The sequence below is a fragment of the Pygocentrus nattereri genome, chromosome 4 (genome assembly GCF_015220715.1).
Source record: "Pygocentrus nattereri isolate fPygNat1 chromosome 4, fPygNat1.pri, whole genome shotgun sequence".
Lineage (NCBI taxonomy): Eukaryota > Metazoa > Chordata > Actinopteri > Characiformes > Serrasalmidae > Pygocentrus > Pygocentrus nattereri.
The window spans coordinates 28,046,644-28,064,062 of record NC_051214.1 but is presented as its reverse complement, the minus strand read 5'-3'; the positions used below and the strand labels follow the sequence as shown (position 1 = coordinate 28,064,062).

The following is a 17,419-nucleotide window of genomic DNA, read 5'->3' as shown; positions in this document are numbered from 1 at the left end:
CATCGCTTATACAGGGAGATTCGCTCAAAAAAATAACCCAAATATTCTGTTGTACCTCCCATTAGGATGAAGCAATCTGAACCAAAAAAATGCGCTACATACCTTGACGCATCTGTAATCGTTTGAATTACATTCGATGCTGGAAGTGATCTCTGATTTCTGCCAGACACATGAAGGGGTACTGGGGTATGAACCCGGAAGTTGAAAACGGAGATTAGACGTTGCGCTGGCTGTCTGGGGCCTACCTCATCGCTCCGACGCAGGGGCATCCTGGCTTGTTTAAAGTTCAATATACTGAGGAGCTCACTGCACAGTGTTTCGCTCAGATTGCTTCGTCCTAGAGAGAGTTATTGTCTGCCTGAGTCAGTTCAACCATCCTATATCCTATAACATGTCTAAAACCCTTGAATTAAATTAGTAATAAAATCAAATCTTTTCCAGACTTCCTTTCAAGCTTTTTCAAAAATAGCAATTCTTGTTTCAAGTTTCAGACGTAGGCATCGGTAGTGCCCCCTCTGTTACAGCTCTGCTATAGGTGCACACCCACCTCACACTGTGCCTGGAAAATAATATGAAATATGAGAAGCAGACTACAAGATCACAAACGCAGGTTGTTTTCGTCATTCAAGGTCAAATTTGTAAAAAAGGTCATTCAGAGATACGATATGAAATGCTCCACTCGACCAAATATGCCCTCCAAAACAGTAACAAATTTATTTTTACAAAACTATTTCTTGGGATTATTTTGCTGTACAACACCCTGCATGTACCACTGTGCCATTAATGCATGTTAAAAATATGTTTTTAGCAAAAATCTCCTCAAAACTATTGCAAAATTATCTCTCATATTATCTCGCATGTTTATTTTCAACCACTTCATGCAATAACTCTCAGATTTCAGACACGTTAACCTCTTCAGACGTCTGGTTCCTACCACCATCACTGAAGGCAATTCTGATTCAACTAATTTCTCGAGAATGGAGCATTTCACATCAAACCACTCTCAATGACCTTTTTTAAAAAAATATTTTTAAGCAGACATTTTGGACGAACTGAAATTCCTCTTTACAGCCTGTGTGACTATGCTATGAAGAAGTAAATTAAAAGTAATTAGCTAAGAGCTGTGCTGCGCCACCTGTAGCTCACTAGCAACAACTACAACAAATTAGCAAAAATGTCCGGATGTATAGGATTGTGACAAAAAGGGAAGACAATCAATGAAAAGCTGTTTCTTATGATTCAAACTGAAGAAATCAACACTCAAACTTTTTTTCCCACTGTGTGTATCTTAAAGTGTTAAAGACGTTACACATCTTAATCAGCATGGGACTTTAGAGCACAAAACACACATCCCTTAAGGCTGGGCTGGACAGATCATGCTTTGTGAGTGGTGTTTGTTTAAGGAGGCAAGAGAGCAAGATGGCAAATAGCTACCAAATAGGCTTAGTTTAGACTGCAATCGTGCCACATGACCATGGACCATAAACGGACAATAAAGGCAATTAAGTGCATGGCTGCCCCCTTTTAAACTAATGCTTAGCTCCAGGCATTTCTGCGAGGCTTAACCTTAAGCAAGCTTAAACTGGTTCGGTAAAGATTAGCTAGTCTGTCTGCGAAATACGTTAACCATAGCTACCCTAAGACACAGACCTCATATCTCTATGTTATCAAAGCTCTTTATATGCTGCCAATGCTATCTGAAGAAAAATAAGTGGTGCTGGGGGGGGGGGGGGGGGGGGGGGGGGTGCTGTGGCCCCTCACTGTGGATTCCTTTACAGATTAGCTGGATGAAGGACAGATGTGTAACTGGAGCTTCTTCGAAAGAAGGGCTATTGCACTACCGCACAGCGCAGCTAGATGTATATACATTCTGCTTTTCTCTAGAGAGAAATCCATAAACCACATATGACCTTTTCTCTCCCTCACTCTCATATATGCACACACAATGTCAGGGCCTACAGGTTGAATGGAATGTGACTCATGACCTCCTTCATTCACACTCTGAGTCAGCAGAAAAAGCGTTGAATGGTTCACACATGACTGGAGCTTTTCAACTTAAGTCAAAGAGTTGATCACGAATTAGAGGATGACAAAGTAAACTTCTACTGCATTGTTAATTCACATGCAATAGTAGTAAGATCTTATGGATTAGCGTTTGGAGGTTTGATTTGAACGTAAACACTTCCTCCTAGAAATACTGGCTTGCTCTGCATAGTATTGCAATGACACAGCGCATCAATAATTTACGCTTGTAAAAGGGGAGATGAGCTGAAGTGAAAAGTTTTTGCCGAAACTGAAATTCAGGACCTTCTGGGCTGAAAACTAAAACCGAAAACATGTTGGTGAGCAATGCATGAGAATAAGGTAAACCGTGTTCTGTCGATAACCAAAAAAAGAAGCATCTTGAAAACGGCAAACGTTCAGAAGACAAAAGTATTCTTTACTTGTAATGTAAGATAATACTCAGTGGTTTTATTCCACGCTATATTTGAGCCTTCCCATTGGTCCATTTATTATGGAATTGTCACACAATGTATAGGGCAAGTGCTGAAGTTGTAGAACAACGTAGAAAAACGAAAAACTGAAAAAAAATGGAGAAACGTATTAATTTTGGATAACAACAATATTTTAGCCACTCTGTCTAAATTTCTTTTGAAACATCTGTATAATGTTTTATTTTGACATTTAGTTTGTATTTGTTTTCTTAGTGTAAAGATGATGCAGCTCAAGGTTCCACTGATAACGGCAAGATCTGAGTTTGTTTGCTGCTGGTTGTAGCTGTTACCTTATCGTTAGCCCCCTCCTCCTGTGTTGTGTGAGGGCTACTATCCTGTGCACTGAGTACTGGGCCTGTAGAGGGCTGTTCTGAACAACGGACATGACGACCAGGAGACCTGCAACAAACACATATGAAAAATACATTAATAACCTATTCAGCTCTGAAACTATCAATATCCAAATAACACCGCAGACACAGTACAGACGAAGGCTTCTCCTTTGCTTGGTCAGGACACATCAACTCAAATTCTCTCTGAACAAAACAAGTTATCATTCACTTGGAGACCACAGACCACCTCCCTCACTGCTATCCTACTATAGTCACTGTTGTTCAATGTCAATAAACAGAGATTCCTCAAGGCCATCTCCTTTCTGGTGCCTCCGTTGGGTGAGGCATGCTGGAATTTTAACTGTACTAGTGAACAAGAGGCTCCTGGGTGGCGAGGCAGAGATTACACCAGGTCTTTTGACTGTTTTTCTAACTTTAGTCAAAACCTCAGCCCGTGCAGTGTTATCCTGACAAAGGCCATGTGCTTCACAGGATGGATTAGAGCCTTCCTGGCATTGGCAGTTATTACAGTCAACACACCACTGTGTTCCTCTAATACACACGGCATTAAACTGCTAATACCCAACAGTATACAAGAACCCAAATCATTGAGAAACCACTGGTGGCAAATCAAAATGAGAATACTTGGCAAAGGGATAAAGCAGTGGAGCGAGTGGTAGTATGTATGCTATTAATCACATGGAGAGGCTTCTCACAGGTCTTCTGCTCAGGTAAGCTGTACAAACCATGCACCCTGATGTTGGTAGTGGTGGTGGAAGCTGTTATAAGAGCCCATCAATCTGCTGACATCACTTAAAACAAAATCGCTATTGAAAAGATAGCAGGAGTAAACAGGAAGATGCACGAACTCTGCTCAGGTGATTATCTTTTCATGAGTGGACAAGTCTGAAGATGTGTGGGTGTTAAAAGATAGTCAGATTAAAGTGCTTTAAAAAAATGCAGTCATACTCTCAACAATCTACCACACTAATCCTTGTCATGTAACTAATATATGTCTAACAAGCATTAAAGGTTTAAAGATTTCAAAATAATATTTAAAATGAATAAATAAATGGCCTATTGCTGACATGCCTCTTAGTATCTGCTCTACAGAAACCACCATAAATGATCTACACCTCTCACTAGCGTGAAGTGGGAGAAGAGGGGAGGGAGGGGCATACACACCCGCATATTCAAAAGACTGGGCGTTTCATTCCCTGAGGTTGCTTGTAAAACCAAAGTGGCTGTGATTTTTGGGATTTATTTGGGTAAAGGGCTGATGCAACAGGCACCGAAAAAGGTCTGATTCAGAACTTTTATTTATCAGAGACGAACCAATGCGTGTGTGTAATTACAGATCGGCAGAATTAAGACATTAACGTATGAAATACTTAAAAACTGGATCTAAACTTGACCTCAGAAAATAATAAACATTGCATATCTCTGGAATGCTGATTCAGGTGGGCGTAGGCCTAAGTTCTACATTTTATAAATGCCTGGCGACCTGTCCAGGGTGTATCCTGCCTTCCGCCCGAAGACTGCTGGGATAGGCTCCAGCACCCCCCCCCCGCGACCCTGACGGAGAAGCGGATTAGAAAATGGATGGATGGATGGAAGGAACTAATATCAGCACTGGAAGACAAACTGCACATTAAAATACCGGAAAAATCGACAAAGACTCCCAGTTCCCATACTGATGCATTTTTACATCATATCTAATTCATATGATCTAATTGTAACTAGCAATTGCAAGTCAAAATGAGACTTTTGGCTTTCGACTCTCTTCTCAGCACACAGATGTTCATAAAGTTACAAACTTTATAGGCCATTTCACATCCGCTTACTGTACTGCTGAAACCAAAATTAGGCCACTTGTGCCAATAGAACTCCTATAGATTATTTATATGATATGAAGCAGCCCACCAAAGCGTTCTGGCTGTAACTCATACCGCATGCAGAGTCAGCTGCTGCACCACAAAGCTCCATCCTGATCTTGCACTCTTGACATTTTTCCAGCAGATCTATGTGCGGAGGAGAAGGGTTGGAACACCACTGCACTCTGACCCCATGCTAAAATTATCAAATGAGCATGGACAACAGCTGGGACTTCTGATTGTCACCTCCAGCGAACCCTCACATACTAACATTCACTCACCACCCACACATGGAGTAACCAGAGAACATCACCTTGAAACCTGCACACATGGAGGCAAACATTAGCTTGCTGTCAGCACCCCAGCCTATATGGAGAACATGCAGACAACCTTAGCAAGAATGTCAGCTTGCTTTGATGGCATGTATCACACACACACACACACACACACACACACACACACACACACACACACACACATATTCTATATTAAAACACATAATTTTTTTAAGAATAAACATAGAAGGGAAAAGCAAAATGCTCGTTTTTGATGGTTGTGCTATGCTGCTAAGCTCAAGGTTCATGTAGAAGACTCTTCGCCATTTTTAGATTCCATGTGTTGTCCTTATTTGACAGACGCTGAAATTCAGGGATGCTCGCCTACATGGAAGCTTGCAGTGACTTATCAACTCAGAGAAATTTGAAACCGCCCACTGTCATTGCTTATAATATGAGCTCAAAGATAAGCATGACTACCGTAGCAGCTTCCAAAAAGGAGAGCTCAAGACTATTAGATTCTAACAGCACATCACAGGTGGGTTGTGAATGGTGTAGTCAGTGCAGCGCGCTAGGAGCTCTTAAGTCGGCTTGAAGCAACTTAACTACAACTGATGTCACACGTCGTCACAGATGTTAATAAATAAATAAATTTGCATGTATAAATCACATAATGCATTTGTAAATATTGCTGTCAGGAAAAGGTCTCCCACACTTCTTAAACTCAAGTCTTAAATAATACACAGCAGCACCAAAGGCGGAACTACGCAGAATTCACATTAGATTTAATCAAACCTTTGTGTTGTAACATGTTATTCCGCTGAATTAACCTGGCTCTAATATTTTAATTAGCATTAGGAATACTGACTAACTGAAGTGTGGTACCTGTAAGATCGGTGCTCTATCAAATAAGAGTGATGTGTCCATTTATACATAGTCTACATTTATTTTAATCACAGAAGATGAATATATAACAGGGAAGTTTTGAAGAGAGACACAGGCTTCTGTAATATGACGCACAACATACATCATTCTTCTATGTGAGCTTGTTTAAGTTATCGCCTCTGGCAAAACAGTGTTGGCACATTTACAATTCCAAAGAAAGCAGGCAGAAAGCAGATGATGCAATTATGAGGCACAACGGTTTTCAGTGACAACACAATTGGTTGGGCTACGTGAGGCGCGGTTCATATGAGTAACTGAAAACCCAGTGAAGATCAATAGGCATAAGCACTTACTGCACAGACATGAAAAAGAACCAGTGCACTGCAATTCTTTGTTGCATATGTTTATGGCATCTGCTTTGGCAAATTTAGAGCTGTTCACAGAGTACAGTGGTCACAGGTTAGAATCACCATTAAAAATCTGGAATTCATATTTACAATAATTAAAAAAAAAAAAAAAAAAAAAAAAAAAAAAAAAAAAACAACAACAACAACAACAACAACAACAACAACAACAACAACAACTCTACATTGTTTTTTTCATAGTAAATAAAATAACTATAGGAAAAGTGATTCTAATATATAGAAAAGTGGACAAAGTAGTCTAATGTCTACAACCCCAATTCCACTGAAGTTGGGATGTTGTGTAAGACAAATAAAAACAGACTACAATGATTTGCAAATCCTTTTCAACCGATATTCAATTGAACCCACTACAAAGACAAGATATTTAATGTTTAAACTGATAAACTTTGTTGTTTTTTGCAAATATTCACTCATTTTGAATTTGATGCCTGCAACACGTTCCAAAGAAGTTGGGACAGTGGCATGTTTACCACTGTGTTACATCACCTTTCCTTTAACAACACTCAATAAGCGTTTGGGAACTAAGGACACTAATTGTTGAAGCTTTGTAGGTGGAATTCTTTCCCATTCTTGCTTGATGTACAACTTTAGTTTTTCAACAGTCCGGGGTCTCCGTTGTCATATTTTGTGCTTCATAATGCGCCACACATTTTCAATGGGAGACAGGTCTGGACTGCAGGCAGGCCAGTCTAGTACCCGCACTCTTTTACTACAAAGCCACGCTGTTGTAACACGTGCAGAATGTGGCAGCATATGTTGCTCCAAAACCTGTATGTACCTTTCAGAATTAATGGTGCCTTCACAGATGTGCAAGTTACCCATGCCATGGGCACTCACACACCCCCATACCATCAGAGATGGTGGCTTTTGAACTTTGTGCTGATCTGAACAATCTGTACAGTGCTTTTCCTCTTTGGCCTGGAGGACACGACGTCCATGATTTCCAAAAACAATTTGAAATGTGGGCTCGTCAGACCACAGGACACTTTTCCACTTTCCGTCAGTCCATCTCAGATGAGCTCGGTGTTTTTTGAGCATTCCTCAACTTTCCCAGTCTTTTGTTGCCCCTGTCCCAACTTCTTTGGAACGTGTTGCAGGCATCAAATTCAGAATGAGAGAATATTTGAATTGAATATAGGTTGAAAAGGATTTGCAAATCATCGTATTTTGTTTTGATTTATGTTTTACACAACGTCCCAACTTCATTGGACTTGGAGGTTGTAAGACAGTCAAAGGTACACTTGAATACAAAAACTGAAGCTTTAGGGCTGAACGATTTTGGCAAAATATCTGATTGCGATTTTCCTGACCAATACTGCGATTTTAAACTGCAGTTATTATAAGTGAGGTATAAATTGAGTTGTGAGCCCTTTTATGCTAAAAAGAACAGCATATATTTTTATAGCTTGAGATTTGAACTGTTGACACAGGTAAAATTTCCTTAATTAAAACTTGCATCGCAGCAACGTAATTGATAAGACTGTAAGACTATGATAAAAACTGCAGTACTTACAGTTTGAAAATTGCACTCTTTCAAATTGTGATTTCCATGTAAAAATGATCAATCCTTCAGTCCCATGTAGCTTAAAATAAATTTCTTCAGTAAAGGTGTTTAGACAGAACAGTGATTATTAATATGGAAAAAAAAAAATCATCTTAATTCCATGCCATGCATACTTCACCTCTCCCCAGAGCATAAATTGAACAGTTTCCACATCTACATTAAAGCTAAACAAGCTAAGGCGCCTAAAAAGTCGTGTGTGACAGCACTAATTTACTGCCCAATGATAAAAATGGTCTTAAAGTTGATAAAGTTTAAATATGCAAGACTTAAATATGTAAGTAGCAATACTTCCTGACTACTGTAGCCTCTGACATGGTGAAGTAACCTTCAAGCCACGAATATCAGCTCGTTTTTAATGCTTTCTATTCTACTTAAAACAGCTGTATAGTGGGTTTAGAGGTTGACTGCACAGACAGATCTGTTTATTTAGACAAAAGCAGTTTTTACTGCTGTATCAGTGAAGGGTTTCCTTCTCACACCATTAGTACAGTGCAGGACCTGCTCTGCAACTACCACCCCAACACTCTCTCTCTCTCTCTCTCTCTCTCTCTCTCTCTCTCTCTCTCTCTCTCACACACACACTTTCTAAGCTGCTTCTCCCTCAGGGTCGCGGGGGGGAGGTGCTGGAGCCTATTCCAGTGGTCATCGGGTGGAAGGCAGGAAACACCCTGGACAGGTCGCCAGTCCATCGCAGGGCAGACACATACACACTTACACCAACACCAATACATTTTGGTAAATTATTGGTTTAAAATTTAGGTCAGAGCCCTATAGAAGGCAAAAGTGTGAAATTCAACCGTATCTCTATGGAGCATATGCCTCAAGTGGGGGGCCTGTGTTGTGGCTTTGACCAATATAGTTTAAAAAGGAAGCATATCTATACTGTCAAAAGGACAACTAAGATGATTTAAATATCATTATTTTAAAGGGTGATGTTGAGAAAGACTAAGGGAACGTTCAGAAGAGCTCAACAACATATACAAATAAATACACATTGCATTCTATTTCTGAAAGTGGCACTTCAAGAAAACCCACAAATCACATCAAGCTGCTGAATGAGCTGCTTCTTTTCTCCGAGAGAGAATGTGACCCACTTTATTGCGCAAGTGTGTGGGTTTGGATGGAGATTCGTGCATTTATGTAGGCACTCCGCATTCATAAATCTTGCATTAGCACGAGCTAAAACTCACTCAGAGACACAGCAGGAACCTCCAGCTGGCTGACTCGACAAAAATCCAGACCCGTCAGATAGAGCAGCTGTTTACAGGGAGACAGTCTGGCTCTGGGGCATGTCTGAGCTTCTACCGTTCTGCGCTCTGCTGAGATAAGGACCTTATGGGAGCCCATCAGGAGCTCTATTGCCTGCACAGAAGAGAAGCCCACCCAGCAGCTCAGAACTAAAGGTCATGATGGAATGCAATGATGGGATTCAAAACAGTCCACCATGCTTCTGCTAAGTGAAGCAAAAGAGGAGTTAATGATGTGGATGGAGTTGGAATGAGTGCTTTAGAGGTTTTAATAAAGCGTTTCTCTAAAACAGCCTTCACTATAAACATGGCGGAAACTCAACACCAGTCAACAAGTAAAGGATCCCTAAATAATTATTGGCTTAAGCTTTTCAACTCCTTGAGACCACCGGTGCTTCCAAAACTCACTTGGTCATATTCTCCATACCTTTCATATTTCATAAGCTAATTCAAAAGGTGGGGGTCGTCTGAGGCTGGAACTGTCTTCTCTCCAGTCAAATAGATGGTGCTGTCACTTTAAACCATTGTAATAAAAGAAGCTGAACTTTTTTTTTCTACTGAAAGAGCCATTTTCCCCACAAATCTGGGCTACAAAGTATAAACAGATGGCATCTCTTCAATCATCTACTAAATAACTATTTTAGAGTACTACAAAGAGCATCTAAGATTCTTGGCCTTCAGCAGTAAACACTAAGCATATAGCAATATGCTTATGATCATAAACATGTTCTGTTAATCTGAGGGGAGCTTTTGCAAAAAATAAAGAAAATAAATTTACATTTATTTCATGCAGTTACAGAATTATTTGCCTTTGGTCACGCAAATTCAGACAGACAAACTAAAATACACCCTGGTAACAACTTCTTGGGTAAACAATTAGTCGGGTATCCATCCTTAAATCTTATGTCATGTTATGTAATATTCTGTAGCACAGCCTCACATTAACTTTCATTAAGTAGCCCTCACTGTAATACCCAGTATGCAATGCACAAATACATCAAACAACAATTTGGAGGCTGTTTTAAAATGAAACCATAGTGACCACAAGCACTTTGGTCAGTTCATTTGCATGGCAAAGCCAAAGACAGAAACTTTAGGAATGTGTTTCCACTTTCAATGAAGCGCTCTCTCTCTCTCTCCAACTTCATTATTCATACTGGTGTGGTTTACATTACATCCATATTTCATAGAGAATTCTGAGGACTGCAGCCAAAGCATTTGGCACCAAAGGCCAGTCAGCTGGGTAGAGTCCAGGCCCAAAGCACAGGCTGTGGGAGCAAAAACGGTTGACAGAGCACGACACAATAAATGAGCAAGATCAATAAGCCCGTGCTCCATTCAATGTGACGGATCACTTGGTCCTGCGCCAGGGCTTATTCTTTCGGTGTGTCTGGCTGAGTGGGACCAGGAAGGCCAGGCGCCCAGCAAAATCCCTCATAGATTTCCTGTTAGCTTTTACTCTACTCACTGTGCCAGAGAAAAGCAGAGCCACAATCAGACCTATGTCTACCGGATGTCTACAGATGTCAAAACACAGAATACAGATCACATTTAATGCTCAAGAGCTTTCAGAACTATCAGTCTAAAAATAAAGCTGCATTAAAAATAAACATCATTTATGATCTCTGAAACACAGAAACAGCGGTTAACGACATATTAGCTGCTGCTAGTCTGAAGAAGCACCGCCGGTTAATTGTGATTTTACCTCAGCAGTTCTGAAATATACAGTTCTGTGCAAGAGTCAGAGTCTACCTTCAACTTTTTAAAATTCCATTAATGAAAAATGGAAGTTATTCACATTTCAGGAGAGTTCTGATGAGATTAGAGATTCCTCACTTGTATGAGGAAGGACAGAGTAAATAAGAAAAAACATTTAGCAAGTTCCAAAACTGGGTATAAAAATATATATACACTACTGTGCAAAGGTTTTAGGCATCTAAGCAAATTTGTAAACAATTCACCTCAGCAGTGAGTTTATCACAATATACATTAGAATAAAGTCATATTCATAATTCAAATAAACATAAAAACAATCAAAAGTAACAAGAATTTCTTGGGTCCATATTTTTCCTTGACCCCTTCACAGCCGCCACAGAGACTCGTTAATATCATCAATTACATCATGAGCATAATTTACTGAAGCACTGATTGGTCAAACTAGGAAACACACACACACACACACACACACACACACACACACACACACATATATATACACACACACATACATATATACATACATACACACACACACACACACACACACACACACACACACACCATATATTATATTATATTATAATTATAATATTATATTTTGGGGCAGTCGTGGGCTGGAGGTTAGGAATCTGGCCCTGTGACCAGAAGGTTGCCGGTTCGATCCCCAGGGCTGACAGTCCATGACTGAGGTGTTCTTGAGCAAGACACCTAACCCCCAACTGCTCCCCGGGCGCCGTGGATAGGGCTGCACACCACTCAGGGCAAGTGTGCTCACTGCCCCCTAGTGTGTGTGTTCACTAGTGTGTATGTGGTGTTTCACTTCATGGATGGGTTTAATGCGGAGGTGGAATTTCCCCGTTTGTGGGATCAAAAAAGTATCACTTATCACTTATTATATTACATTATACACACACACACACACACACACACACACACACACACTTATTATTGATAAACAAAATATGTAGAATTTTAAAAGAAAATCAAGTTCCACTCTTGCTTCAGATCTGAAAAATTCACATCCTTCCACTGTGGCCAGATGACTCAACACTATGGGTTCTGAAAGGGTGTGAGGTTGTGAGGAAGCTGTTAGCGAGAAAACAAAAATAGACGAAAAAGTTGCAATTCAATCTAAGAAGCTGCTGATGTTCTCAGAACAGTGAACTGACCACCTGAGAATCCAGGGCTCAACATCACTGAATCTGATTGGGCTACTTGGATCATGAGAAGCAGAAAATGCAAACAACTTCTAGGACTGAATTGTAAGGAGTGACAAAATATCACAGCAAACTTCTTTAAAAAAAAGTGAGTCTCCCAAAAAAAGAAAGGAAACTATAAAAGGGGCGCACTACTTAGCGAATATTTTGATATTATATTTAGTTGTGAAGGCTTCTGTGTAATGAAAAACTAATATCTTGTGCTTAATGGCTGTTTTTACTGCTAATTATATAAACAAATGGTGGTCTCTGCACAGTGCTGTAACACCTAACCATGTACCTCAATCTAAAAAAAAAAAAAAAAGACAGACCCCAATTCTGTGCATTAGAATTTCAATCTGAGCCTGAGGCTGTGGGATTACAGAAACTAGCCGGTATAATGGCATTGACCTCATCCTCTCAGACCTGGCATGCCTCAGGCCTGTTTAAGCCAGACCTCAGGTCAACGTACACCTGCGTCAGCCAGTACTGGGGTCTTTGCTCAACATGAAACATAATCATACTTGAGAAAGTACCAAGGATTTTTTACAGAAACAAAATTAATGTAGAAGGGTTTTGCAAAAAATAAGCAGAATTAGCTGGACTCAAGCCTCAACACACAGTTGTAAAATGCAACATCACAAGATCTTCAGCTATGCATGACCAGCGCCATCAACTTAACCCAAACTCTTGGGCAAGCAGCTCTGTTTAAGACTTTAATCTCATTACATCTAATTGAGAGTGTTAAAATGACCCATCTGCCAACTATGGCATGCAGAAAAGGCCCATGGCCACACCAGTGCACTTGAATCTTCCCATGACAAAGCTTATTAGCTTAGCCTTGTTGTCAGCCCCATTCCTACTTGATAATGTCGTTATGTCGAATAATCGGCTACCATCTGCACTATAAGCAAAGTAGAGCAGTTGGGGTCTATGGAAAATGTTATTAAGGCTATTCTAGGAAGTATCAGCTCAGTAAACAACTACAGGGGCAAGACACATCACGCACCAGTTATAAGAACTAATGGATACCTCAGGTGTTACAATGAAATAAAGCAAACAGCACTTCCAGCTGGTCTGGACTCAAAGGTATAAAGGCATAAAAACAAGATGAGTCCACATGAATAGCAGCAGGACTGAGCATTTAATGCCACAAGGCATCGCAGAGCAGGAAAATGGACATAAATGTGATAGCAAATGAAAGGAACACCACAGCCACGGCCTGAACAGAGACGTCTGTATTAAGTATTAAAGGAGTTTCCAGAGCTAACTCACTTTTAAAAATCTAAATATAGGTTTTGGCCATTATAAGGAACAGTCTCGAGATGGATCTTATGATACTGGCCCAACAGCAAGTCTTACTACCCCAGGCGGATCAAGTGAATTGGACTCTAGAAGTGAAAGTTAAAAGTTCTTCAAACGATTTTATCAGTTTGTTAGTTCTCCTTTTTGAACGCAATCCTACAAGAGCCAAAATATTCAATTACTGAAGGCAGTTTCATGCCGGTATCTTTAGACATCTCAGTCTGCTGAGTGATGGTCTTCAGCACATATATGAACACATCAAATGAACTCAGCCCCCTCTAAATGGACCCACAAACCAATGAAATTCAGGGCCTTCCCAAAGTTCTCAGTACTAATTGTTTGTGGTTAGTTTAGTACTGTGTACTGTTACCATGGTTAAAGGGCGACGTCAGGCACAAATGATACTGCTTACCTGTGGTGAAACATCAAATGGTGATAAATTGCAATGTTAAACCAAAAAAAGATGTCTCCGTGAACAACAGTATCCATTAACTGTTTTTTCACAGCTTGCCAATGGTTTTTTTTTCCCCTTTCTTTTCAGATTCGAACATGACTCAATCAAATCTCTTAGATGATCAATTTGAAGAGGAAAAAAAAGCTTATGCATTATTCAGCGTTACCCAGCCGGTGTCTGGGTGAAGTCAAGGACTAAAAGAAAACAGAATACCCTTTAAAGTCTGAAGTCTACTTATATTTTAAACAAAAGCATTAAGGACCACTGTAGCCATTTCCCTTTTAATTTCACTTTTATCTTAAGAGGTGGATTCTGCTCTTAAAATTTAGCCCATGCTCTTGTAATTGACCTTTCGGTGTCTTGACTGAAGACCATGCCAAAAAAACCCTGTGATTCTCATTAAATTAACTTCCTCATTATTGAAGGTTTTACTTACACAGAGCCTTTATGTAGTGCTTCAGTGTCTGGGTCTTTCCTGCAGTAGAAAAATATGCCAACAGATGTTAATGATGTGCCCAGGCATGAACAAGCGAATTCAGCATCTTGACGTCATACTGCAGGAAGATTCATTTTAATGATCATCTGTCCCTGTTATTCAGTGAAGAGACCTTGTCTCAAGTCCCCGAACAATGCATCTAGTTCATTAATGCATGCAGAGAGAATGGAAAAATAGAGTACACTGGTCATGCAATGTCATGGTAAACTTTCCTTTGGACAGTCTGTGTCTTCTCACACGCACTTCAAATGCATAAAACCATCCAACCAGAAGACTGAAAGAAACCCACGGCCAAAACTAAACTGCTGTTGTTCCACTGAGGCAAAACCACTTCCAGCAGAATCGGCTCTTTAAATAGCACAGAAAAGCAGCCTCTGCCACTCTGTTCCTCATTATACACATGCAAAACAGATAGACATGGACATGAGCATGAAATGGCAGGGAGACAGATATCACTCCATTTTGCAGTGTCTAGCCATAATAAAAGCAGGGAGAAAAAGCAATCAAAGTACTGCATGTAAAGGTTCAGCTGTATATTAAAGTCTATGGACATGTAGACTTTAATATAGAGCTGAATAACACAAAGTCTATGGAAAGGAGATTTTAATTAATCTGAAGATGCTAGAAAGAGGGACACTGATGGGAGTCTTTGCAGTACTGTAAGAGAGAACAGAGCTAGAGCAGCTCCGGAGTGTGTACAGAGCCACGTGGCTGGGGGAGGAACAGAGGAACAGGCAGGCATCCAGCCAGTCTTCTCCCAAAAAGTAGGGCAGAGCTTGGGCCAGACAAAAACATTCTGTCACCGGCCCAGCGGTTAGGAGGGATGGACCTGTCTGAGCAGATAGTGCTGTGCAAAATGAAGCTAGCAAAAGGGCATCAAATCCTACTCATCCAACATAATCCTTCCCCTCGCACATGGAATTGCTGGGGCAGACTAAAGTACAATCAACATACACAAGCTAGGAGGAGCTTATTTCAGACCAGAGACCAGAGATGGCAGCTCTGATAATCTAATGTAACAAACAGTGAGTAAGTATTCATAGATTAATAGAATAGTTTCAGAACGGAAGACAAGAAAAAGGACAAACGCTAGAAATGCAGGGATTGGGGTGGGGTTCAATAAATAAACAACCTTCACAGCAGCAAAGAATTGCAAAGACTGCAGATTCATGAGGGCAAGTTTTCAGGGGACTGCAGGTCACATAGTATAACATTGTGAGACATACTTAAAGGCCTTACAGCACAAGCTGTACAAGCCACAAGCCTCTAGAGGACAAAGTGAAATCAGTAGATGCAGTAAAAACCCACGCAGTTCATACGACCTCAGCGATACGGTAGAATCTTCCTAGAATAGAGCACTGGCACAAATGTCATCATCTTTAGCTGCAGCATCATCGCTTCACTTCACCAAAGTGAGATTCTTAGGAACGAACTGCTCGGTTGATTCGGAATATCCCTGCAAGCCGAAACACACCATTCAAAAAACAAACAAAAACAGCTTCAGGCCTGTACTTTAGCTGGGTTCTCATGACACAGCAGGCTTGCAAGATGCCCTGTGGTCCACAACATTTTTGTCCCTAAGCTCTCCAGGCGGGCTTGGGCCATAAGGCAGTGAACACAGAGGTCAGAAACTATGAGCTGGTTCCTAGGGGTACTGTATAATGTCAATGAAGAACACTGGAGCACTGACTCATGTCTTCGTTGCACTTCCTTGTAGGCAATTCTCAAGGCAGCCCAGTCAGCCTCTGTAAGGCTCAGTGAGCTATTATAAAGTTGCTGAAGCACCCCAGTCCTCTTTATCCCTCAGGCCAAGGCAGAGGACTATAGCTGACCTCGGTCCGCTCATCAGTCCTCAGGGTTTCCATGCCAACCAGTGTGCCAAAGATCTGTGGGAGAATGAGGAATTTCAGCTGTTGCCATTGGATACTCAAGCAGATTTAACCTTAGAAGGGCCAGAAACGCATATCCTGCCTCTCTCTAGAAGAAGCTCTGCAGGGGATTCAGCATCAAAAAACTAAAAATAACCCACAATCTGCAGACTGTCTGTTCTACAGCGTTTTGAGTACACAGGATCAAGACCGACAGAATGTACACAAACAACAATCACCAAGCACATGTTCCTTAGTCAATTAAATAGGACACAAATGCAACAAGTACTCAGAACAACGAAACACTAGAGACCCGGAATCATAATTCATGACTTTGAAAAGTGGATTTTGAAGAAGTTTGGTTCCCTGGACGGCTTACGTTTTGCAAACTTGAGTGAATCGGCACAAGAAAATGGGAATTCCATGTTAATTTCAGTGGTGCAAACTGAGGTTTGGGTATTTTCGTGAAATCAAACTACTTGGTAAAAACCCTAAGGACATTTAAATGTTTCTATTAATATGTGGTTTCCACAAGCAGAAGCAAATAAAGTGAAATGCTTAATAATCTGCAGTGTGTCATAAAGTGATATCTTAATAATAAATATTAAATTGTATAGCAGTAAGTTAAGGGAATATTTATGTTGCATCAACATTATGACTGTAGATAGTCAACAGCAAACTGAATACTCCATTGTTTCAGCGGAGCAGCAATGAAAAATTCAGGCACCACTGCAGCGGGCAACAGAATGTTCCATCCAGAGGTCAGTTGTTCCAACTCTTATGGTCAAACACAGTGGTGGAATAACTGTGTGTTGATTTTTTTTATTACATTTTTTGGGAGGCATCTGTACAACAAGGTTAACGTCTCTGACTCAAATAAATAAATAAATAATAAAATAAAATAAAATAAAATAAAAAGTACAAGGCATCCTCCTGACTTTTTCCACCCACTGTAAAATAAACACCGCTAAAGCTCTCCTGTGACAGTTATTCATTTAAATGGTAATGCTCTCACCACAGCAATGCTGCAGGCTCCTAATCAGATATAGTTTAACACAGAAATGCAAGGGGACCATTTTCAGAGTGTGTGCCTTTTATAGGGACCTTTTTGTGGGAGGAGCAAAAGCGAGGCGAGCATGAGCAGTCCTGATGAGATTTTTTTTCTTTCTGGAGGGAACGTGAAGTTCAGTAAATGGTTAACGTTAGCTCATTAACTAGTTTGTTCTTTGCAGCTGTGAGAGATAAGCAGCAACATACTGACTGAGGAATGTTTCTCAGTTTAGT

At 40.4% G+C, this 17,419-nt stretch overlaps 1 protein-coding gene across 7 annotated transcripts in view; it reads right to left on the bottom strand.

Moving 5' to 3' along the window:
• Positions 1–17,419, bottom strand: part of suco (SUN domain containing ossification factor) — a 70,779-nt gene that overhangs the window by 35,093 nt on the left and 18,267 nt on the right. For all 7 annotated transcript variants that reach the window (XM_017688831.2, XM_017688847.2, XM_017688854.2 and 4 more), the window contains exon 2: positions 2,786–2,894. In XM_017688831.2, the coding sequence (XP_017544320.2) occupies positions 2,786–2,894 (109 nt within the window). The remainder of the gene's footprint in view (positions 1–2,785; positions 2,895–17,419) is intronic.